The 25,936-nt window shown below is 31.7% G+C and overlaps 1 protein-coding gene across 7 annotated transcripts in view; it reads left to right on the top strand.

Annotated features, from left to right (window-relative positions):
• Positions 1–25,936, top strand: part of ROBO1 (roundabout guidance receptor 1) — a 587,021-nt gene that overhangs the window by 433,302 nt on the left and 127,783 nt on the right. For all 7 annotated transcript variants that reach the window (XM_074192260.1, XM_074192259.1, XM_074192258.1 and 4 more), the window contains exons 7-9: positions 12,832–12,956; positions 17,021–17,192; positions 23,826–24,031. In XM_074192260.1, coding sequence (XP_074048361.1) covers positions 12,832–12,956; positions 17,021–17,192; positions 23,826–24,031 — 503 coding nt within the window. The remainder of the gene's footprint in view (positions 1–12,831; positions 12,957–17,020; positions 17,193–23,825; positions 24,032–25,936) is intronic.

Genomic DNA, 25,936 nt, shown 5'->3' with positions numbered 1-25,936 from the left:
TATAGGTAGTTGGTGCTCTTATGGTTTGGTGAAATTCTCATTGCCTTGTGAGATTTGTTTCTCATCTAGTGACACCACTGTAATAAATGCAGACGTGAACAGAAGATGTTCTATAGTTATTGATCTTTTTTATGGATGTATAAAATTCTCCTTGATAATATTTATGAAATACAAATGCCTCATTTCTTTTCCAATCATGAGCCTAGATCATTAAACTTTCACTAAGTAGTTGATTTTATTTGTTAAAACAATAAGTAAAGGACAACATAGAATACAAATCACTCATCTAGCTTGTGCTAGGTAGGAAGGTAGACCTTGAGTTTGTAAGAACTGCTTATATTACTGGGGGTTTTTTTGTTTTTGTTTTGTAAATTTCTCTCATTCTCTTGATGTTCTATATATGCATTGCTAAAACATATTTCCACAGGGAAAGAATAACCTTTTTATACACAGATCCTAACAGAGGGATAAAATTTTTTATTAATATATCCATATATAAATATGTATTGCATGTGTATTTTATATAACAAAAATATTTATTTACTTTCCTCAGAATAAGACATGATAGCACAGTTATATAATTTTAAGGAAAACTACATCATTGTATGCATAATTCAAAAAACAAAGAACTACAGCAGTAGACATTATGGAAAGCATGCTATCTTTAAATATTTGTTGTCCTTGCCACTTTGGGATATGGTCAATGCAAAGGCATGGAGACTAGAGACAGTGAATTAGAGAGGGTAATTTAGTTAGATTATACAGTATAGGAAGGATAATAATAATATGTAATTAAGATGAAAAATAATACTTTGGGGTCAGTTTGTGAAGGACTTTAAAAGCTAAACAATGGACCTGATGCTTTGTCCTAGCAGCAACAGGGACCTAATGATGTTTATTGAATATTTTAATGGCCTGTACTTAAGAAAAAACTCTTTGGCAGCTGAGTGGAGAATAAATTGGATTGCAGAGAGATTTGAGACAATTAGCAATCTGATCAAATAGTCCTAGGGAAGAGGTGATATTGCCTGAAATTTACATCATGGTCTGCATGAGTTGAGAGAAGGAGCCTTATGTCAGAGATGTTATGGAAATAGAAGTGTGGTGAGAGAGAATGAAGAACTGTGTATAAAGGTGATGTTATGAATCTAAAAGATAGAAGAAGTTTCTTTCAACAGAAATAGGGAATTTTGGAAGTGGGGTTTGGGGTAAAAAGGAAATAGGTTCTGTTTTGGATATGTTGTCTTTGAGATATCTCTGGGACACATAACAAATGCAAAAGATAATCTCCATGGAGATAATAACAGTCATAATGATGATAGTAATTTCTTGACTATTATTATCATCATTGCCAGTATTTACATAGTGCTTTAAGGTTATTTTTAAAGAAAGGTTAGTCTCACCTGTCTGTGATTGTTTTAGATGTTACCATCTTCTATTATATTGCCTTATGTCTCATATATGTGTGTGTGTGTGTGTGTATGCATATATACATTTATTATATGTAATTATATTATTTTATATAATATTCATTATTTTATCCCTGATTTAAAATTTCATTGTTAAAGTAAACTTTATATATAAAATATTTACATCTACATATATGTATTTATGAAACCAGAAGTACATAAGCACATTGCATTTATTTGTGAAAATGATTCCTATTTTCCAACAGACTCAGTCTAAAAGATTGGTAGGTGAGACAGAGAAAAAATGATTATGTTTTTTTAAGTATATATATGCTCCTTGAGAGTAAGGACTATTTTTGCCTTTATATCTTGCATTTAGCAAATGTTTGACCCATAGCAATACTTGATAAATACTTGTTGATACATTGAAAATATTTTCATTCCCCCTGAAATTCAAACACTTAAAGTGTTTGTCCAAGTATATTGGATGGAACCTTTTTGGGAGCCAGGATAGTGAAGTAAGCAAGAAATTGCCAGGAGTCTCCAAAATTCACCTCCACAAAATTACAAAATAGTTCTGGAGTGACTGAACTAAGAAAAATACAGGATAAAACATTCTTCTAGCCCAAGAATCTTGGAAGATCATCAGTAAACTTCCCTTTCACTTAGATAAAAAGGACTATAGTCTAGTTAGTACAGTAAGAATCCTGGCAGACAAGCAGCAGATTCTGCCTCATTAAACTTGAAACCAAGTCAGGGACCAAAAGAGGAGGCAAATACCTCAGTGAAGAACCAGCACTATGGTTTTCTATGGGCCTCAGGGCAACTCAAATAGAAAAGGGAAAAGGCTTGAAAAGATGAGCAAAAAATAAACCAAAAAAGAATCTGACCATAGAAAGTTATTAGGGTGATTGGGAAAATTAAGACAAACTCGGAAGAGGACAACAGTGTCAAAACAACAATTTCAGAACCCCAATGTAAAATGGGAATTGGCCTCAAGCCCAGGAAGGACTCAAAAGGGAACTTAAAAAATCAAATAAGAGAAGTAGAATAAAAATGGGGAAAAGAAATGAGAGTGATACAAGAGAATAAACAAAAAAGACTCAATAGTTTTGAAATAGAAAATAGCTCCTTAAAATGTAGAAGTAGCCAGGGCAGCTACGTGCTGCAATGGATAGAGAACCTGAGTTCAAATCTGGCCTCAGATACTTAATAATTGCCTAGTTGTGTGACCTTGGGTAAGTTACTTAAGCCCATTGCCTTGTAAAAAATAAAGTAGAAGTAGTCAAATAGAAAAGGAGGTACAAAAATACACTGGGGAAAAAAACAACTCCTTAAAATGTAGAATTGAGCTAGTTGAAGCTGATGACTCTATGAGACCTCAAGAATCATTCAAACAAAATTAGTCCTCATTGGACAAACAACTGACCTAGAAAATAGATCCAGGATATTTAATTTAATAATTATGTAACTACCTGAAAACCATGATTAAAAAAAGCTTGGACAATATATTTCAAGAAATTATCAAGGCAAATTGCCTTGATATCCTGGAATCATTAGGTAAAATAGACATTGAAAGAATCTTTTGATCATCTCCAAAAAGGAATTCCAAAAAGAAAACTCCTAGAAACCTTATAGCTAAATTCAGGACTTCTTAGGTCTAGGGGAAAATGTTGTAAGTAGCCAGAAAGAAACATTAAAGTATTGGGGAGTCAGGCAGAATTACATTGTACATAGTAACTGCAGTGTTAAGGATTAGAGGTCATGAAATATGATATTCTGTGGGAGGTAAAGGAATGAGGACCACAACCAAAAATCATCTACCCAGTAAAAGTGAACTTAATCCTTCAAGGAAAGAAAAAAGGTCATTCATTGACCATAGGAAGCTTTCAAACTTTCATGAGAAGATAGCCAGAACTGAAAAAAACAAAATATTATTTTCAATAACAAAACTCAAGAAAAAATATAAAGCTAAAAAGACAAGAGAAAACAAGGGATTCAATAGTACTAAACAGTTTACATCTCCACATGGGAAGATGATACTATTAATCCTAAGAACTATGTCACTAGTAGTTCAGTTAAAAGGAGTGTGTGTAGACAGAGAATATGTGCAAAAGATGAATTTGATGGAATGACATAATTAAGGGGTGAGAAGAAGGATTGCATTGCTAGTAGAAGAAAGGTAGCGGTATGCAAGACCTGTTATAATAGAGGGAAACATGGTAGAGTGGATGGTAAGCAACGCTTGAACCTTTGTTTACCTTAGAAGATCAATTTAAAAACTTCATGAAAATAATGAACAGTCTCAGCAAAGTTGCACAATATGAAATAAATCTACATAAATCATCAGATCTTCTATAAATTAGCAGTAAGCCCCAGGAGTAAGAGAGAGAGAGAAATTGCATTTAAAGTAATTGTAGTCAGTATAAAATACCCGAGAGTCTACCTGCCAAGGCAAGCCAATGAACTTTATGAACAGAATTATAAAACACTTTTGAAACAAATAAAGTTACATCTAAATAACTAGCAAAATTGCTCATGAGTTGACTGAAGAAATATAATAAAAATGACAAATAATGCTAATCAAACAAGCAAAAATAATTTAATAGAGCTAGAAAAAAATTAACATTAAAATTTGTCTGGAAGCACAAAAGGTAGATAATTTCAAGGAAATGATGAAAAATTGCAAAGAAGATCTTAATGCAATTACAGAACTCAAACTTTATTTTAAATATGTATACATTTATTGGATTATATTACATAGGATAAGTATATAAATAATTTATAAAGTGACAGTTGTCAAAATTGTCTTGTTCTGACTAAGAAATAAAGTGATACTCAGTGGAGTTGATCAGGTACACAAGACAGTAAATGAGTAGTAAATGATCATAGTAACCCATAGTTTGATAAAACCAAAGATAATCTCTGGGATAGAAACTCCTTATTTGACAAAACCTGCTGGGAATCTGAAAAATAACATGGCAAAAGCATGATATAAACCAATATTTTAAGCACAAGATAAGCACAAAAATAGTACATGATTTAGACATTTAAAAAGAAAATACTATAAACAAATTAGGGGAGAAAGAAATAGTTTACCTGTCAGATCTATGGATAATGTAATAATTAATGCAATTAAAGCAATATGTTAGGAACATTAATATATGAAATATGTTAGGTAATTTTGATTATATTAAATTAGAAAGATTTCTTGCACCAACAAAACCAAAACCAATGCAATCAAGATTAGCAACAACAATACAAGCCATTCTCCATTTGATAAATGGTTAGAGTATATGAACCAGCAGTTTTCATGTTCTGATAGATCAGCTAATGTGCTAGAAAAAGGAACATGATAAAAATGTTGAAGAGAATTTGAGAAAATTTGGACACTAATGCACTGTTGTTACATTTGTGAACTGATACAACCATTCTGGAGGGCAGTTTGCCTCAAAGGGCAATACATCTCTGCATACTTTTTGATCCAGCTATATCACTGTCTATATAAAAAATATAATAAAAAAGGGACAACGAACTGTGCAAAATACTCTTAGTAGCTCTTTTGGTTGCTTTTTTCCCAAAAAAGTGGAATTTGAGGGGATGCTCATCAATTGAAAAATAACTCAACAAGATATAGAATATAAATGTAATGGAATACTACTGTGGAATAAGAAATGATGAGCAGATAGGTCTCAAAAAAAAAAAACTTAGAAGGACTTACATGAACTGAGACAAAGTGAAATGAGCAGAACCAGGAGAACATTTGCACAGTAACAGCAACATTGTGTCAAGATCAATTATGAATGACTTAGCTTTTCTCAACAATACAGTGATCCAAAGGAAATACAAAGAACTCATAATTGAAAAATGCTATTTATATCCTGAGAAAGAACTAATGAACTCTACACAAAAATTGAACCACACTATTTTGACTTTTTTTCATTTTTTCCCCTATTGATCTCTTTCTTTCACAACATGACTAATATGGAAATATATTTTTTACAACATCACACACATATAACCTACACCAGATTGTATACTGTTTTAGGACTGTTTTAGGAAGAGGTGGGGACAGAGAGGCAAAAAAATTGTAAGTTAAAATTTTGTAAACATGAATGTTAAACATTATTTTTACATGTAATTGGAAAAATAGCATTAAAATAAAAATATATTCGATGGTTCAAAGTTCTTTAAAATATATAAAATTTTATAAATTGAGTGTCTGGAAGTGATTTACATCTTGCCTGTTCTGAGTCTGTATAAGTTTTCAGTTTATCCATTATAGAGCAATTCATGTACATATAAATTCCATAACTTCTTTCAACAGAGCAGTCCAAACTTTACTTCCAAAGTCAGAACATTCCTTTTGTGTAAATTAAATTATCTTTTCTATCATTTTAAAATTTGAGGCCTCATCTTGTTGGAATGGATCTTTGAAATTTAATGACTAATTTTACCCTATGAACTAACACGTATTTCTTTGCATCTGTATCTTAGCAAATAAAAAAGTATAGTTAAACAACCTTCCACAAATTTAGATGATATAAATTTACTCCATTATCTTTTAACTTTGTATCTAAAACCTTCTGGAAATTATATGTTTGTCACAATTTGTTAAAATCATATATTAGTCTTAAGTGTGTTCTATTTATTTGGAATGGCAGACATTTCTTATGACTACTGGATTTTAAATGACGAATTCAATATTGTAATTGATCTAAGTGAGCTGTAATTTTGAGGTTTACTAGCTATTTCTGAAAATGGACTGATACTTGATCATAGTGTTTCTTACATGAAGAGGCAAAATAGTATTATCCATTTCAGAATTTTTAACTTGTAGCACCCATTCTTTCTATGTTCAAAAGTCCAGTGCTTTTACATATTCAACAGGTAATATCATTATTTATGCTCAACAACTTAAAAGTTTAGAAGTTTTCTTTGTGTTTCCATTGTTAAACATATTTTTCTATTTTCTTTTCTTCTTTACAAATTGTGCATGAATCATCATTTAATATTTTATTTAATAGCAAGTAATTTATAGCATACATTTTTAAAAGTTGAATTAATTATCTAATTTTGAGATTTAAAAATGTTAGTCATGATTCAAAAGCATGCAATATTTCTTTTAAAGCAGTAATGTTTTATACCATTGCATACATGCCCTCTGAACTCTCATCTCATAGAATAATGTAGTCATTGAAAAGATTCAATTTTTTTAATGTATCATCCATTTTCACTCTGCTGTTTGTCATAGAGGTTATAAGACTCATTTATATTTTTCTTAAATTATTAATTAGAATCAAAATGTTAATCAATGTTTCATTCATGGAATAGCATGATTCATTTATCTAAGTATGTATGTGTTTGTTTTTAATTTAAAATCAGAAGCATAATTAAACAGAATTCTATAAATTTTTGTTTCATTTTGTCATTATATTTCTTTACTTTTATTTATTCCATTTTTTCTTTTTTATTTTAGTTGTATCTGGTAAGTTGAAATTTTATTGGCCATCTTCTAATCACCGTCTCACTGTGACTGGAACTTCTCTTCCCCTTTCCATCCATACCCTTCCATGTCCTTCAATCAGTCAACTTCCATGTTTCACTTGTCCTTGGCAACAAAGACAGACTGCACAGAATAAATTCTGCTTGAAGTATGGGTAACTGTGGCAGTGAGTGAAGGTAATGGGGGTTGCTAACTTTTTGTCTTATTCAAATCATATATAATCTTTATTTTTCCGTTGTATTTAAAAATACATTTGCTGCTTGATTCTTAATCTAATACCTTTTCTTCAAGTTGTATAATTTCTAATAACTATGTGTAACAAAAATAAAAACATTTATAATAAAATTTGTTCTCACCCTTCTATCTTCTTAGAATGAAAAAGAAGGTTCCCAGTTGCAGTCTATATTAAAAACAAATATACTATTCACATCTCTGTATTTTCTAACATTAATTTTCTAAATTTTCTAACATTTCAAATTGAAATAGATAATATTCTATTTGTATTTATATTCATTTCCCTAGATGAAATTCATTTCCATTTTGCAAGGAAACAAAAACATGTTGTACCCATATGTTGATTTGTGACTGCTTTTTTCCCCACATATGAAGTCACTTTTGAGTTTATAAGTTTCCGCTTAGGAAATCAATTGAATACTTATTGGAAGTTTCATTCCCTCTTTAAGAGCTAAGAAATGACTGTAATTATATTTCTGCATTTGCATGCTACATGTTGTAAAGAAAGTAGCTTTGTTGTTCAATTAAATCTTAATTATAATTTTTCTTAATTGTAAAATGGGGTTCTATGATAAAGGTTCACACTCATGTCCAAAAGTACAAATGAGAAATAATTTTCATTTAATCTATCGCACTTTCTTAGAGAATAAGTAATTATAAATATGGAATGTGCTTTTTAAAGAGATTTTTTTATCCTTTTTTTAAATTATCATTTTCCCTCCTGAGGCACGTCTTACAGCTGCTCTAATACTCTCATTGCCTCTACATTCTACCTTACAGTTATTTCCAAACAAATATTCTGTCAAAATGGATTGCTGTAGGTTAAAAGTAGCTTGTATAAATCTCTTATTTCTGTTTCATAAAAACAGTTTGAGGTTTAGGAAAAAACTGACTTTTAAAAACAAATAGAAATTTTGGCCTATTTTTAAGCAGGTGGAGAACACCTTGATAATTCTGTGGCCAAATAGTATGAGAATATCCATTCTTTTCTGTTTTAATCCCCAGATACACGTGTGTGTGTGTGTGTGTGTGTGTGTGTGTGTGTGTGTGTGGTGTGTGTCCTACATTAAAATAATACTTCTTTAGACCTGTGATTTCATCCATATGGCTGTTAACAATTTGCTTCAACATTACAAGCCATCCATTAATATCCCCCTCTTGTGATTGCTGTTCCAATCTCCTTGACAGTTTTTCATTAAGTTTATTTCATGATCTTGGAAACTTTTCTTGGATTTTTGTTTTTCTTTTTAATTCATCAATACCAGTACATTTAATTTCTCTAATCCTCAAAGACATAACTAGCATAGCATAGATGTGTAATGATCTCTATTGTTAAAAGAAATTTCACTCACTGAAATCATATTTTTATTGACATATTGATCAGTGAAACACTCAGATTAAATTTCCATTATTTCTCTTTATCAGGATATCACCATTACACTAGAAAATTATGTCTTTTTCCAGCAGTCTTTTGTTATCAAATTTCTCTAGTCCACTAACTCAGCACTTTTTAAAAGTTACACTAACCCTTTAAAGTTACAGGTTTACCATTCAATAAATTATTGCATATACATGTTAAATGGAAAATAACTTTATCCATGAAAGAATTTACGTTATTGTATCAATTTCTTTCTGAATAGTATATGTTATTACATCTATTTGTGCCTTTAATTTTGATTTGATTTCTTAGTAATTATGGTATGTAGTATGCCATGATTCTTTACCCAGTGGTATCAATGGAGGATTATTGCTATAAAAAATTGAATGTTTTTTGTCATGAAAGATATGATATGATATGACCAGAGGTACTATTTAATTTCAAAAATTTTATCCCATTGTCTTTAACTACTTCAGACATCTAGCTGATGTCTTATACCCCTGTTCCCTTTACTCAACCAAATTCCTAGACAAAACTGTCTATAATAATTACCCTCCGGTTTCTCCTCTCACTCATTTTGCATTCTAGCTTCCAATTTCATTTTTAATTGATATTGTTAAAGCTGCTGTTGATGACCTTTAGAATGACAGATTTAATGGCCTTTTCTCAATCCTTGTTCCTCTATACCTTTCTATAGCATTTGACACTATTGAACATCCTCTCCTAGAGACTTTTTCTCTCTCATTGATTCTTCTACTGTCTGCCTACTCCTGTTTACTTTGTGAGATTATCCTCATGTCCTCCACCCTAGTTGTAAGTGCATACCCCAATGTTCTTTCTTAAATTTTCTCTTCTCTGTGTCTTGAATTTATAGGTGATTCCCAAATCTACATATCCAGCCAAATTTCTCTCCCAAGTCCTAGTCCAGCATCACTAACGGACTATATGATTTCTTAAACTTTCAAAATGCCACAAAATAGAATTCATCATCTTTTCCCATAAATTCTTTCCTATTTCTCTCTGCAGTAGATATAATTCTTCCTTTTACTCAAGCTTGTAATGTCAACATAATCCATGATTTCTACCTCTCACATATACTCAATTTTTTTTTTACTTTCGAGCATCTCTTACATCTCTTTCCTTCTCTCTGCCCATATGTATATCACCCTAATTTATACCTTATCAATACTTACTTTCTCCATTATAATGTCCTATGCATTGAATTCCCAATTCAATCTGTCCCCCATATAGCTACTAAAATGAGTTTCCTAAAATACTAGTTTGACCATATTACTACTTTTCTAAGCAAACTCCAATGGCTTCTTCATATTATCCCTGTGATAAAATCTAAGTTCCTTTGTTTGTGTTTTAAAAGCTAGTCTAGTTCCAACCTTACTTTTTTGGCCTGATTATACATTCTCCCCTTACATACATTCATACAGGTCAGTGAAATTAGCCTTGTTGATGTATCTTATATCTTCCACTCCTTATTTCTATGCCTTTGTACTGACTATCTCCTATTCCTGAAAATACTTCCTCACATTTACTGCACAGACTCCCTAGCTTTCTCCAAGACTAAGGAAAAGTATTACCATTTAGTGTCATCTTCAAATGCTTTTTCATAGATGTGTATATTTTCTCCCTTGATTGAATGGCCCTTTCTATTCTTTTTTGTTTTGGTTATACATTTGTCTTTGCATCTTCAGTAATTCCTGGCACATAATACTTAATAAGCATTAAGTATCAATAAATACTTAGTGATGGATTTGTCCCGTTGAACAGTTTTGTGCCTTACCTTGGTGTCTCTGCAAGATTTACATACCAATGAATAATCTGTATTCTTCAGCCTTTTGCTTTTGCTGAGGTTAATTGTTAGGCCAGATTTGAGTGGCAGTGTATCTCACTGAAAAGGCTATGTAATATATTAGCAGATCATCTGAAGTAATCTCCCATATACAGAGAATACCTTATCCTATTTGTACTTTTCACTGGACATTTCACTGGATATTATCCAGGACAGGACAAGATCTTTTTTTTTTAATATATCTTTCCATTTTTATGTTCTGCTTGATATTCACAAGAATATGATCAATGAACAAAATTATTCTTCTGTTTGAATTTAGCAAGGAATATTGTATGATTTTAATATAGAAGATCCAGAATAGTTCCCAATACCACATAGGTACCATTCTGTTTTGGTGTAATGCTTAACAAAATTGTTAATTAAATGCTTCAGTATATACAAGAAGTCTAATCTTTATTATTCTTTATCTATCCTTATGACTCATGAATGTCAATAAAGTATTTTGCTAAACTGTAGCATAAATTACTCAAGCATAAACTAATTTAAAAAAATTAAAATTTAATGTAACAACTGGTTCCCTAGAATATAGATTATTATTAATCTATACTTCTAAACTTTTCTACCTCCTTTGTATTTTGTTACTAATAGACCATATTGGACCCCAGTTTTCTGGGTGTCTTAAGTTATACATTTTAGATTTTTTAAAACCTAATTGGAAAATGAAATAACATAATATAACAGAAAGATAATAAGTCTAGATTCTGTACTAACTGTACTAAGCACTTTGATTTAAAACAAGTCATTTAATTATCTGTTTCTACCAGAGTAAACAAATTGGCATGAATGCAGAGAGAAATATATACATACATACATACAAACATAAATGCATTTCAGTTCTTCAGTGGACTTGTGATATCCTGATGTCCAAATTATACCATATTTTTTCTTTATCATTTTCAATTTCTGTGCATGTTTGACCCTTAATGTGATAGAGGCCTCCCTTTAGGGCTTTGTACATTTTGTACTTACTAGTTGAACACTGATATTTATTCTTTGCTCTTGCTACATGACTCGCACTTTCTCTAATTCATTTCTTGAATAATCAATAACTAAATTTTTGTAAAAATATTCTTGATAAATTATTTTTACACAGGCCTTTACTTGAAAAGGAAATCTTAGATAAGAGGAATGGATAAGGCCAAACACTGACCTGATTCAAGAGAGAAAACAGAGTGTTCTAGAATTACAGCATTTATGAATTTGGTCTGAATAAACCTCTTGTTTGATTCATTTATTGTACTTAAGCAGTAACTCAAAGTGTTATGAGTAACTGAAACTGTTTTTAAAGTTTAGAGCATAAAGAAATGGAAATGCCCCAAGAAAAGGAAAATGGATAAAAAGAACCATGTTCCACAGTGTTGTTAAAATGCCAGACTTGAAACATTCACTTTATTTTAAAATTAGACAAAGAAGAGAATAATTAGGTGTTTCAGAAAGTTGATAAGAAATGAATTTGAAAAGTATAAACAATAAGAAAAGACTTTCATTTACTGAAGCTCTGTCCCTAAAATCACCTTAATAATAAGTCTATTTTATTTTTTTTTTTCCTGGAGAAGCTTGATTAACACACCTAATGTTTTCAACTGCCATTGCTTTCAGCGTAACAGACATAATTTTCTGACACTCTATTTAGTGCTAGACTAAGTGGCCATTTAAATTTAAGGCTGCATAAATCAAACAGTTTGGACAAAACTGGCAGTATTTCTTTCAGGATTAGCAGATGTTTCAAATTTGCCTTCATATCCATATATATTTTGTTTGAACATTCCCTTGCTATATATTGGGAGACTTTTGAATCTTTTATTATTTTAAATTTACTTCTATTCATCAATCGGATTCAAGATTATATTACAATACACATAATAGCATTTGAGTAAATTTTAGAACCTGTCTGGATCAGTAACTCCTGTTATGTATGATTAGGGACTTTTCATCCTTAAGCAACCTAAAAGCTAATATTTATGCTTACAAATATCAGCTATGTTTAATATAGAAAGGGCCAGATTTTATCCCTGCAATTACTCATTTGAATGAGAAGGTTAATTAGGTGTAATTAGGTATAACCATCGTAATCATAAATAACATCCTATTTGGATAAAAATCATATTCATAAATAAATATGTTTGGTAAAAATGTGTTATCTTCACGATTTAACTTCATGTTAAAAATAAGAGTGGCACTAAAATGTATTATATTTTGTTGGGGTTTGTTTTCCAAGGCAATGGGGTAAGTGACTTTCTGTAGGTCACAGGGCTAGGCAATTACTAAGTGCCTGAGGCCAGATCTGAACTCAGGTCCTCCTGAGACCAGGGCCTGTGCTTTAATTTACTGTACCACCTAGCTGCCCCACAAATGTATTATTATATTTTGAATTAAAAAATTGCAGCTTTTAGAAAATTACTTCACATTTGATTCAGAATAATTTGCTATTTCCCTTCAGAACCTCCACACTTTGTTGTGAAACCCCGTGACCAGGTTGCTGCTTTGGGACGAACTGTAACTTTCCAGTGTGAGGCAACAGGAAACCCTCAACCAGCCATTTTTTGGAGGAGAGAAGGAAGTCAGGTATGAATTTTTTTCTGATGTTTTGGTCCTTAGATACTATTTCTAGAGTTCCTTGGAGACTTTGTAGCTAGGAGATGATGACACTTCCATGTGTTGCACAGTATTTTACTAAGAAATTAGTCAATCAATCAGCAACCATTTATTAAATATTAACAAAATGCCAATTGCTGTACTGAGGTTTCATAGAAAGGCAAAAACAGTCCCTCTCCTCAGGGCGTTTATAGTGTTACAGGGAAACCCCATGTTAAGAAATAGGCATGTAAAAGATATAGGAGGAGTAGATGGAAGGTCATCTTAGACAGAAAGACTCCTAGAGGTGGGGGGATTAGGAAAGCCTTCTGTAAAAAGTAGTGTTTGAAACTTGTAGGAAACAAGAAATTCCCAGAGACAGGTTGAAGAAAAAGAAAATTTCAGGAACAGGGACAGTAAGCTGAGACAAAGCTATAGAAATGTAAAATGGAGCATCATGTGAGAGAAATGCATGTATCCAGTGTAGCTAGATTATGGAATGTGTGATGTGACAGAAAGTGTAAGAATACTGGGAAGTTATTAGATTTAAATGATTAAATACTTTGTGTTTGTTCTTAGAGGAAATCGGTAGTTACTGGAATTTAGACTCGGGGTTAGGTGACATAGCCAGAGGTAGACTTTAGAATAGGATAAAGGAGAAAGTGCTTTTCCATGTTTCAGAGTAGTTTAATGCCACATTCCATTAAATAGGAATAATACAAAGACATATGAAAATAGCATTTTTAAAATAATTCAATTAATTGGGCCTTGTTTCATCCACATTAATAATGTTTCATTCATTCTTATGTTCAATATTCTGCTAATCCGATCTTATTACCAGAAATTATGTGTTTTTAGCAATAAATATCCTAATACCATTTATATAAATTAGCATTTATATAATAAGTAGAGCTTTAGAAAGTGCTTTGCATATGTGGTATTTGATCTTCACAAAAATCCTTTGAGATGGGTGCTATTATTCTCATTTTACAGATGCAGCTACTGAGGCTGAGAGAGGTTAAGTATGAAGTTCAGAAATTTACAGTTTCTGAGCGAGGATTTGAATTTAGATTTTACTGATTCCATGACGAAAGTTTAGTCTCTTCCACCCTATCTTCCTTGACAGTTTGGTCATTGTTGATATTCATGATTAAAATTGAAATGAACTGTAGCATCTTACTATTCCTTTTCAAGTACAAATCAATTTATATTTGATCCCATTTTTATGCTTCATTGTTTTTTTATCATGTTTAATTATATGTAGCTAATTTCTAATTCTTTGAAATTTTTCATTGTACATATATTACACACAGTAATTTTCTATTAATGACAAACCACATTTCCTGGACATTGCATAATAGAGTTTATGCAATTGAAAGAGCTATGTAGATCCTTCATGTGCATAAAATCAGTTAAGTCTTCAAATCTAATGTGAAAATGATTTATCTTATACTCATTATTTTAATTGCTAAGTCAATAAGCATTTATTAAATACGTTCTATGAGCCAGTCGCTGGTGAATAGATGCAGAGGCAAAAGTCAAATCTCTCTCTATATATATATCTGGGATGAATTACAATTAGTCACAGTGGGAAGTCACTAAGATTAAGGAATATTGGGAAAAGTTTCTTGTGAAAGGTGAAGCCCTGACTGAAATTTGAAGGAAATAAGGAAAGTGAGGAGACTGAGATGACGAAAAAAGAGAGAATTCCAGACTTTTGAAATAGCCAGTGAAAATGCTCAAAATCCAGACCTGTAGTGACATGTATTAGGAAAAGGAAGTAATTCCATGTTGTTGAATCACGTAGTATATGTGAGTCTGGTGAAAGGTTCAGGAGGTGGGGCAAGGTTTTGAAGGACTTGGAATTTCAAACAAAGATTTTTATATTTTATCCTGGAGGTGATAGAGAGCAACTGGAGTTGATTAAATGGTAGCTGGGGGGGAGGAAACGAAAGTGATATAGATCAGTTTGACATTCGAATATAGGATGAACTGGAGTAGGAAAAACTTGGGACAAAGAGACCATTCAACAGGCTATTGCAGTGGTCTAGACATGAGGTGATAGAACCTTGCACCAGGGATGTTCTTTTCCATGCTAGGTCTTATATAGCTGTCATTTGTTACAATCCCTCTGATAACCTCAACACTCTCATTTTCCTTCTTTATAACTCTAAAAGCAAGAAAAATCTTATGGATGTTTTAGTTCTTATGAACTAAAGATCACTGGCATTTTGGCATGGAGAAAGAGTATAAAGATTGAGAAACTGATCTGTATCATAATTTTTCTAATTTGTTAATGAAATTTTTCATTTGAGACAGGGTCAAAGGCATTTAAGACAAAATTCAAATGATTGCAAATGTTGTATCCCAGGAATGATATTGTCATGGAAAATTAGATTAAATAAAGACTTGTTCTTTGTATCCTCTGCTGCTTGTTTAATAAACTTTATTATCTTTAATATGTGAGCAAATACAATTTATGTTTATAGTAATTTACTGTTTACATTGAAATATGCTTACAGGCTGTTTTTTCCCCCTAGTACCTGGGACTATTTTTTTCTACTCCTAAAAAAGCATTATACACTATAAATTTTCAAAATTTCATTCTTCATCCTTAATCTAGGACTGAGTTCATTTACTGATCTTGTAGCCAATATTGATGCTTTTAATATTTAGATTAACATTTAAATCATGTGAACCTACGTATTTGATTTAGTTCCATGTTCTGTACAACATGGATAAGCTTAATAAGAATTAGTGACTTGCTAATGTAGTTTGATACTCGAACTTAAATTTTTATCCTCTGAATGTTTTAACTGTCCCTATTCCACATTATCTGCTCAGTGTCTTTCACTGATGAAAACAAAAGTTACCTCCACACCCCCCTCCAAAAAAACCCCTTTGAATTTTTCTGTTTTCTCCTTCACGTAATAAAGAATACATTTTATTTACTTGATCCTAAATTTTCTAATCTGTTATCAGTTATAATTTTGTTCTTTTCATTCAATTTATTCTATTAATATCTATTCTATTATGCTATTTATATTTTTATTTGCATATTTCCTTCACCATCAAATACAGTGTCCCAGAGGTCTCAATACAGTTTTGAGGCATTAAAGTTTTAATGACTTTAATGCATTACAAATAGGTTTATTTATATTTTTATTTATATACTTACAGAAAAAGCTATGTCTATATTTATTAGCAGTCTTCAACACTCACAATTTAACCTTTACAAAATAGAGAGTGAGGTAAATCTTCACAATTCTGTTTCAGAGAAAACCTTGATTATTATTACCCAATGTTTAATTTTGGATTTTTCTTTTTATGTACATTATATTAGTCATTATGACTATTCTTTTCCTGCTTTGAGTCCTTGCCATGTGCACTGAATCTTCATGCTTTTTGATTCTCAGAAGAGTAATAATTTTATTGCATTTACCATAATTTGTTTAGCCATTCTTCAATTGACAAGTATTTACTTTGTTTATTTACTATCACAAAAGATGTTTCTGTGTGTATTTTGGGATACACACACACACACACACTTTTATGTCTTAGCACAGTCTTAAAGATTGCTTATCATTTTGTGTGCTCTGGAGCAGAGTAGAATGTGGACATTTTAGTCTATTTTTACTTTTAGCATAATTCCTAATGGCTTTCCAGAATGATTGGACCAGTCTCCACAAACAATGTATTGGTGTGACTATCTTTTCACAGATCTTCCAGAATTAGCTAGTTCCTTCTTTTATTTACCTTTTTCAGTTTTGATTCATGTGAGTCAAACTTGAACTATTTTTATTTACATTTCTTGAATGACTATCACTAATTTGAAATTCTTTGTTTGAGAACTCCTTGTTCATATCCATACTTTTGTATGCAGGTATGTATTTAGTGTGCATATATTTATGTGTTTATGTGTATATACACATGTATATGAGTAGAGATAATAAAATATTGTTTTATATTTAAAAGAATGAAAGTAAAAATATTAGAGCTTGGCAAGTCATCTAACATTACTCTTTTTTTATCTCTCTCTATATTATGTCTTCAAGAACCTGCTTTTTTCATACCATCCTCCACAGTCTTCCAGCCGGTTTTCTGTCTCCCAAACTGGTGATCTTACTATCACAAATGTCCAGCGATCTGATGTAGGATATTATATCTGCCAGACTTTGAATGTTGCAGGAAGCATCATCACAAAAGCCTACTTGGAAGTTACTGATGGTAAAGTAAAGAATTGCTTATTTTAAATTCACGGAGTCTTGGTCAGAGCCTTAGGAGTTAACTAGGATACATCGTTACTCATAATCTAATGTCCTTGATTGTTATGATTTTAGTACGGGAATAAAGGAAATATTAATATACTATTTAAAAATATAATGTAGTCTTTGCAATTAACATTAATGGTCATATTTAAATTATATCTTTTAATTTTATCTTAACTCATATAAATCAACATACACATACACGCACAAACACACACACACACACACGGGGATAGAATGGGTTGAAGAGAAACTAATATGTGTAACATTAAGGAAAATTTGTGTTTATATAGACCTAAATATACTCATATATGTGTATGTGTGTGTATGTATGTATATATACATACACATATATATATATATATATATATATAGTTTTGATAATTCATTTTCATGATTTGAGAGAGAAAATATTCACTTTCTATATTTTTTCTCTAGTATTACTCAGAGTATCTAAACACAAATTTCTAAGAGAATAACTTGCTAACTGTCAGTAGACTGAGACCTAAGATTGGGAAGCTATGGGAATTGTAATGGTTCTGTCTTTTCCTTATTTCTTATTCTTGGCAAGGGAATGAGTAGAGCAGAAGATGATAGAAGGCACATTAAAAGAATGTGTGTATTAATAAATACATACTCACACATTTGTATTATAGTTATGTGCATGTATGAGATATACATATATATATGTATCTATCTATCTATCTATCTAGCTAGCTATGTATTTGTATAAGGATATGTAGGTATGTTTGGATAGTGATATTGATGAGAAAGAGGGAGTGTTCTATCTACATATACTCCCCTCCAAACACACAAGCACATCCACACTTTTGTGTTGGTGTGTTACTGTGTGTGTAGTTGATTTCTTTTATTTAGTGGCTTTCAAATAATTATGTGTTTCCAATTGAGGCCAAGGGAACTTAGGTCTATTCTTTTTCTATAGCAACAGAGGATTATATCTAAGCTGCATCAGATCCAGAACTGATGGGGAAAAGGGAACTAAAGTAGAGGATGTTAATAGTTATAATAAATTAAAGTCAGAAGTAGCTAATTTTTTGAGTGCTCTTCATAGATAATAATATTTAGCTCTGGACAGTACTTGCCATATCAGAGCTAAAACCATAGAAATTTCACTATTGTCAGTAGATGGAGATGTTTTCAGATGATTTGGGGAAAAAAAAACAAGAATTCTAGTCACTTGTAAATTTTGTGCACATTCATGTATGATTTCTTCCTTCTCTCCTTGGCTGATTCAGATATTCTAAGCATATTTTCAAAGGTTATGATAGCAAGACACGAGCTCCAGGTATATCACCTGAAGCTTTTCAATTGCCAAAATGGAAAATCTTCTGTAATAGGCCTGGTTGTGAACCAGCTTTGTTCAGAGAAATGAAATGATGAAATTAGGATGTTGAAATTTTTAGTCACAGAAATATTTTTTTAAAAATCTTGAGCTTAAAAGCAACTAAAACATTTCTTTATACATAATAAAACAAAAAAATTCATGTATGAAACCACGAATCTCCATTTCATACTGCTTGCTTTTGAAAAAAGTATTTAACAAATTACATACTTCACTTTTCATTCCTGTAACACTTATATATCCTTCCTTCTTAATTTCCTTCATATTTTATGCATACTTCAAATGTTTTAATGGCCCTTTTATCAGCTATCCCCCACTCCAATTAAAAAAACCAAGAAAGGGATTCCTCCAAAAAAACCCCAATTTGTAACACATTAGCATAATCAACCAAAACAAAATCACGTCACTCCTTAACAGTCTGTTTCTATTCTTTCAAGTGGTAAGCAACAGGTTTCATCAGAGGGCTTCTGAAAACATGGTCAGTCATTGTACTGATGAGAATTCTTAAGTATTTCATGGTTGTTTTTATCTTTACAGTATTATCCTTGTTTAAATTGATTATTTAATTTTTCTTAATTCACTTAGCATCAGTTCATATTATTATAGATTCTCTGCAATGTGTTCTGTCATTTCTAATAATGTAATAATTTTCCATTGCATTACTATAACAAAATTGCTCAAACATTCCTCGGTTATCTGGTTTTCTTTAAAAAAAATTCCCCCTTTGGGGCTGCTAGGTGGCACAGTGGATAGATCACTGGCCCTGGAGTCAGGAGTACCTGAGTTCAAATCTGGCCTCAGACATTTGATAATTACCTAACTGTGTGGCCTTGGGCAAGCCACTTGACCACACTGCCTTGCAAAAAAAAAAAATTCCCCCTTTAATCTCAATATTTTCCTCTTTCTTAACTCTCTTCTTCCTCTCTTCACTTGTTTCCCTGTTAAGATTAATGTATCTGTGTTTGTGTGTGGTTGTCCTTTGTCTCTTTCAGGAAGAATTGGATAAGATGATACTCTTCTGAAGTATGAGAAATAATACTATTCCTTCTATTTTTAATAGAATATATTTCTTTAATTCTCCCTTGTTTTTCCCCCTTTTAAATTCCTCAGAATAGACTCCATCCACCCCATGGAAGCTCTGTTTCCTTATTTTTCTTTAATATTTTTTGAAGACATTAAAATGCTGAAAGCCTATTTGTTGCTTCTCCTTTTATTAAAATGTTATCATTGTACAATCATAGCCTCTTTCAAATGCTACACTAAATTTTATTTCTAGGTTTCTCTTGACTATCATTTTTACATGTCAAAGTTTCTGAACATCTCCATTCTGCAACCTAAATATCTTATAGTCATCTATTTTATTTAAATATAATAATCAACTTTATAAAGTACGTTATTCTTGGTATTAAGTCCCAATTTTTGCTTTTTTGGAATATAGCACCCTAAGTTTCATTTCTTTTATAATAGGAACTGCCAGGATGCTTATGTTAAATGTGGTTTCTTGTTACTTGAACTCCTTTATGGATATTTTGAATTGTTCTCTAACATGATCTCCTCTTAACCTGATTCCAGTTCACTTTTATGGGATATTTTATATTTTCTGCTATTTTTTTCAATCTTCTTATTTTGTTCTCATCTTTTTTTTTTGCTATCATATAGTCATTGATTTCTGTTTTCTCTATTCCCCATTTTCAGAGAGTGCATTACTAGGATAAAGTTTACTGCTTTCTGTTCTAAGCAATTCTCAAAATCTTTCCTAAAGGGCTTTTATTTCATTTTTTAATATCTCATGCATCTTTCTTTAAGTGGCCTTTGTGGAAAATCCATTTTTTTTCCCATTGAGTCTCTGCTTTTAGTAATAGCTGTATTTTCAGGGACTACTGAATCTATAGTAATTCTATATAATAGCTAGTGGGGCTTTCTTAGTTTACTCATTTTCTCCTGCTTTAGTTGTTGCACAGCTCTGATGCCTTCTGTACTTTTAGTTTGGGTGTCCAGACCAGCTTTGTCTCAACTTTTGTCCCTTCTGTTTCTTCATAGATGCACAACTTCCATGGCTAGACTTTCTTGCATCTTCGAGCTTCATAGTGATGTGTCCTCAGTCTTTTTTAGTATCTTAAAATTTTAGTGTTAAGGACCCTACAACACCTGGATACCTGGACTATACTTTCTGAGCTCAACCACACTACATTGGTTATATTGGGGAACTCTTCATTCTTGCTACCCCTAGATGTAGCACCTTGCTCAGTCTTATCTTTTGTCATAATGAAAGTTTATTGGTATTTGATTGTGCTGCCCTTAATTTACCTCTCAGATTCCTTTCCTACTTCCATGTGTTTCTAGATGTTTTTTGTAGTTCTTGGATAAAAGATGTCCTCTTCTATAGCTTCTGATTGGATTTATTTTTCAGTATTCAGTGTGGTACAAATTTTAAGCTTTTCTAGATTTGGGACCTGGGAGATATGACTCCATTTGTGCAAACATCTTGACTGGAGCTCTTTCTTGTCCACAACAAGTCTTAAAAACAATCTGCCAAGTAATCATGAAATTATATATTCTTGAATCAGATAAATTTCATAGAATTTTTCCTGTGAATCTTTAATTAATCAGAAATGTTCTTGAACCCAGTATAATGTCAAAGATTTTGTTGTCTCTAAATAAATATATGTTATCACCCTTTTAATGATCTCAAGATTTGGGACTGATTTATTGTTTTGTTTTTAGAAAAAAAGAATAGATGATAAAATAATTCTGATGTATTAATCATTATCTCCTTAAACAATTTAGAAAAATAGAGTTGTGTAAATATGACAGAAAACAGAAAAAAATCAATTTTTAGGTCAAAAATCATAAAAATATTAATTATAGGAATTTTCATGTATATCTAGTGTTTCCAAAATAAGACAAAACTGCCAAGTATAAGAGTACTTTTTCCAGGATCTAATTATATTCAGTTATGCAATAACACACTGATAATTCTTTCATGAATATTTTGAGCCGACTTTGAATGCATCATTTGATGATGATACTGATCCTTCAAACTGTAAGAGATCATTGCACTGAAAGAGGTTGGTACTTTTTGTAAGTATTCTGGGAGAAACTCATTTTTTTTAACAACAAATCCCAGATAAATTCTGAAAAGATCAAGGAAAAAATAGCTGTTATACATTATTCATATTTGAAAAATCTGATAACAGTCTGCCAAATTGCATCTTTCAGCTTTGTGATACACCACCAATTATTAGTTAGTTTCATAGAAACAATCAGTGCATGGCAGAGTTGGAAGGGTAAAGTGAAAAAAATGCCAGAATATTATTAGGCTATACACAGTTGCTGAGTTGGCTTTCTTGCTTTCCGATTTTTCTGCAATTAAATGCTCAAACCTAATGATTATTGCATAAGTGGAGAACAAATTGAAACATGCCCCAAACTTGAGGAAAATTTTGGGGCATAAAATTTTAATGGGAGAAAAGTAGAGGTGTGATTTGTTGTCCCAATCCATTGTTTCTAGGAGTTGGTTGTTCTTTATGAATCTGTTACTCATAGTTTCCTAGTGCCAATTTAAGGAGTTTTAAAGGTAAAGATTTTCTTTTTCTTGACATTTTCTTTTTTTAAACTTCTTTATAAAGTTTCCTATCTAATGTTGTATGTGTATGCTTAGTAATGTGAACAATACTCCAATCCTCTGCTCTTGTTACAAGTTCTTCACGACACTTCAGAATTTTCATGTAATACTAATATTGCATTTTTGTACCTTTGAAAATACTTTAAAGTTCATTGTTTTAGAACAGAATAAATCCACAGTAAAAGTACATGGCAGACCCCAAACTTCTATTTCTTTGAGTCATTCATTTTTTGGAAATAGGTCTTTGCTCCAGAAATGTCCCTTTCTTCTGGTTGTCACTCAAATTTTGATTGCCTCTAGAGCTTTCCACAATTGGAAATTTTTTCCCTATGTGTTACTTTTCTCCTTTTAGAATTATAATTAGGAAACCCTTTAGAAAAGCCCTTCCAGAGACATATACCCTCCCAACAAAAATATGATTCTCAGCTGAATTGCCCTGTTCTGTGAGACAGATCATCTGCCCACTCCAAACTGGAAAGACTGATAAGAAGAACCTGGGCACCAAGTTAGGAGGTGTTACCTTTCCTTGGATTATTGATCAATTTCTTCCTGCCATGTTGTACAGATCAGCTCATTTGTAGTCTAGTTAACAATAGTTACGAACTATTTCTTTGACCAAATTGCATAGATCTCCTGCTCTTTCTAAGATAGTTACATAATTTCTTCTCTTATGACTGTCATGTAAAGACATTTGACTTCCCTTCATTATTTATGCCCCAAATTGTCTTATGATAAACCTACCCTTGCATATTGCTTTTCAAATCCAGTCTGTCCCTTAGAAAACTTGTATTCCTTTAAAAGCAGCTGCCAAAGACTGAGTCAAATTCTCTTGTCATCTTTCAAACTGCCATACAGAAATCAGAGTTTTCACATGTTACAGTATCTGAGGATGTGTGGTTTTGAGGGAGGAGGACACTTCAAATATGTAAGATGATGGGTGAGTTCTGCTGACTATTAAATCCGTAAGAGTTTGAAACAATTAACCCAGTTTCTTGTTAACAGAAAGTAACTTAATATAAAACCAAAAGGAATGGAGAGTTTAATCACTTGGAGTTTTAGAAGGTCTTGAAAAATAGGAGAATCCACAAGAACTTTAAATGAATGCAAAACTTGCCAAGTAGGTCCATTAGAACCATATGTTGAAACCTTGTAAATGAAAAACAGCTGGTATGATACCATTGTCTTTTCTGTGCATCTGTTGAACAAAAAGCTATCCTCATACATCACTATGCCTTTTGTGGATTGAACTTTAATTCTTAAATTTCTTCTGAGGAAAGCTAACATGTTTCTTTAGCATTCCAGAAATAGAAATTTAGAAATTCCACAATGAATCATTTATGTGACTGCCTTGTAATTCTTTTAAACTCCTTAAACATAGATGTTCCTTGAAAATACCAACTACTCTGTGCCATCCCCCTATTCTGTTTGTCATTTTAATATTCTGAATCAGTATCTAATATGAATGTTTTCTGAATAAGGTATATCGCCTGCATTAATTGACTATTTAATAATCTTTAGACTCTTTTAAAGTCTAGAGTAACTGCTGTTGATTAGAAGATTGTTTCCAGTTTGTAGAAATCTGTTTCCTTTGTTTCCTTTGGCAGTGATTGCAGACCGGCCTCCCCCAGTCATCCGACAGGGTCCTGGGAATCAGACTGTGGCAGTGGATGGTACTTTAGTCCTCAGCTGTGTGGCCACAGGCAGTCCAGTGCCCACAATTCTATGGAGAAAGGATGGAGTCCTTGTCTCCACCCAGGATTCTCGCATCAAACAACTAGAAACAGGAGCACTGCAGATTCGATATGCCAAGGTAACTCAAATTCACTTCCTCTAGCTTTCTGTTGTTTCACTTTGTCTTGTTTCTGTCTACTGGTATTTCAGGCTCTAATTTTAGAATTCATGAACTGTTAAATAACTGTATAAATACAGTTTCACTTCATTGCTTGATCCTTTCATACTTTGCTTAAAGTTGCTTTATATTTTTATGCAGCTCATGGCAGTGATTTAAATATTGTTTATATCTTTTGAAAACATTACTAACACATTGAGGACAACTTTAAAGATTGTTTTTCTTACCTTTTTTCTGTTAATGAAATAGAAATACAAAATAAGAAAAAACACTGTCATGTGCAGCATATTTTCATCATATAAAGTAATTCATTTCCATTTCAATAAAGCCTGTATAATAAATACTATACATTATATTCAGAATTGTCTGTATTTTCTTTGCTTCCTTGTGGGTTTTCTTCTGATCTCTATTGTGCACTCTTTGTTTTTCTTTGTTCCCTTCTCAGGAAGGCTACAATTAAGCATTGACATATATAAACATATACATAGATACACACTTATACATTTGTACATATTCACATACACATCCATATATATTTGTATATACATGTATGCATATGCATACACAGATATACATAGATTCATATACATGTATATTCATAGATACTTATATATTTTATTTCTGTATATTTTTTCATTTTTATAACGTTTACTGAAAGTGGCAACCCCTCTTACTCCTCTACTTTACTTCTTTCTGTTGCCCTCACATTCTTTAACTTTTCAGCCTTCCCAGGAATCCCTTTCTTTAACACCTTTCTAATACACACCATTCTACATGCTCACTTTATCCTACTCCCTTCTCCTCTCAGGACTCTCCCTATATCCTCTTATTTATACCCATGTATACTATATTATGCATATATATGCATATAAATTTCTATGCATATAGATATAGATATAGATGTAGATATAGGTATATATATATATAATATTCCCTCTTTAATCCATTCCCAGTGACACCAGGTTCCCAGGACTACCAGCTTTCCTTCCCCATCTAATTCCTCTGTATTTATTCCCCCCCCCCATTTTTTTTATTCTTTTACTATATAATTTTACTTTTTAGAATCGCATTCTATTCAGCTCTGCTAAAACCTTTCCTTCGAACTACCCAATTACTAATAGCTATCTTGGACATATGGTTTACATTTCCACATATATAAAGTAAACAATTTATTCTTAATGAATCCTTTGTATTAGTCTTTGAAGTTTATCTTTTTTTTCTCTTGGATCTTGTTTGTCAAATTTTCTATTAAGTTCAGACTTTTTTAAAATCAAATTGTGAAAGTCTGGCAGTTCATGGAATATCCATTTTTTTCCACTTTGGTGATTGTTCAGGATTTTGCTTAACTTTTCTGGGTACTTTATTTTTGGCTACAACTCCAGTTCTTTTGCTCTTCAATATGTAGTATTCCAAGACCTATGGTCTTTTAGTGTAGACAATGCTAAGTCTTCTGTAATTTTAATTGTGACTCCTCCATGTATGAACTGCCTTTTATTTCCCTATTTTTTTCCTCAACCTGGGGTGTATTGTAATTTGGCTAAGATATTTCTGTCAGATTTCCTCCTACGATCCTATTCAGGTAGTGATCAGTGACTTTTTTTTCTATTTCTACTTTCTCCTCTTGTTCTAACACTTTAAGAAATTTTTCTTTAATTATTTCTTATATTATTGTATCCATATTCTTTTTTTTTTAATCATAGCTTTCAGATAGTCGAAGTATTCTCATGTTTTCTCTTCTTGATCTATTTTCCAAATCTGTTTTTATTGTGGGGTGTTTCAGATTTTCTTCTATTTTTTCATTTTTTGTATTTTTTATTATTTCTTTCTCTCTTATAATATCACTGACTTCACCTTTCCTATTTCTGA

Source organism: Macrotis lagotis, chromosome 6 (genome assembly GCF_037893015.1).
Source record: "Macrotis lagotis isolate mMagLag1 chromosome 6, bilby.v1.9.chrom.fasta, whole genome shotgun sequence".
NCBI classification, from domain to species: Eukaryota; Metazoa; Chordata; class Mammalia; order Peramelemorphia; family Peramelidae; genus Macrotis; species Macrotis lagotis.
This window is presented reverse-complemented; position numbering and strand designations above follow the sequence as displayed.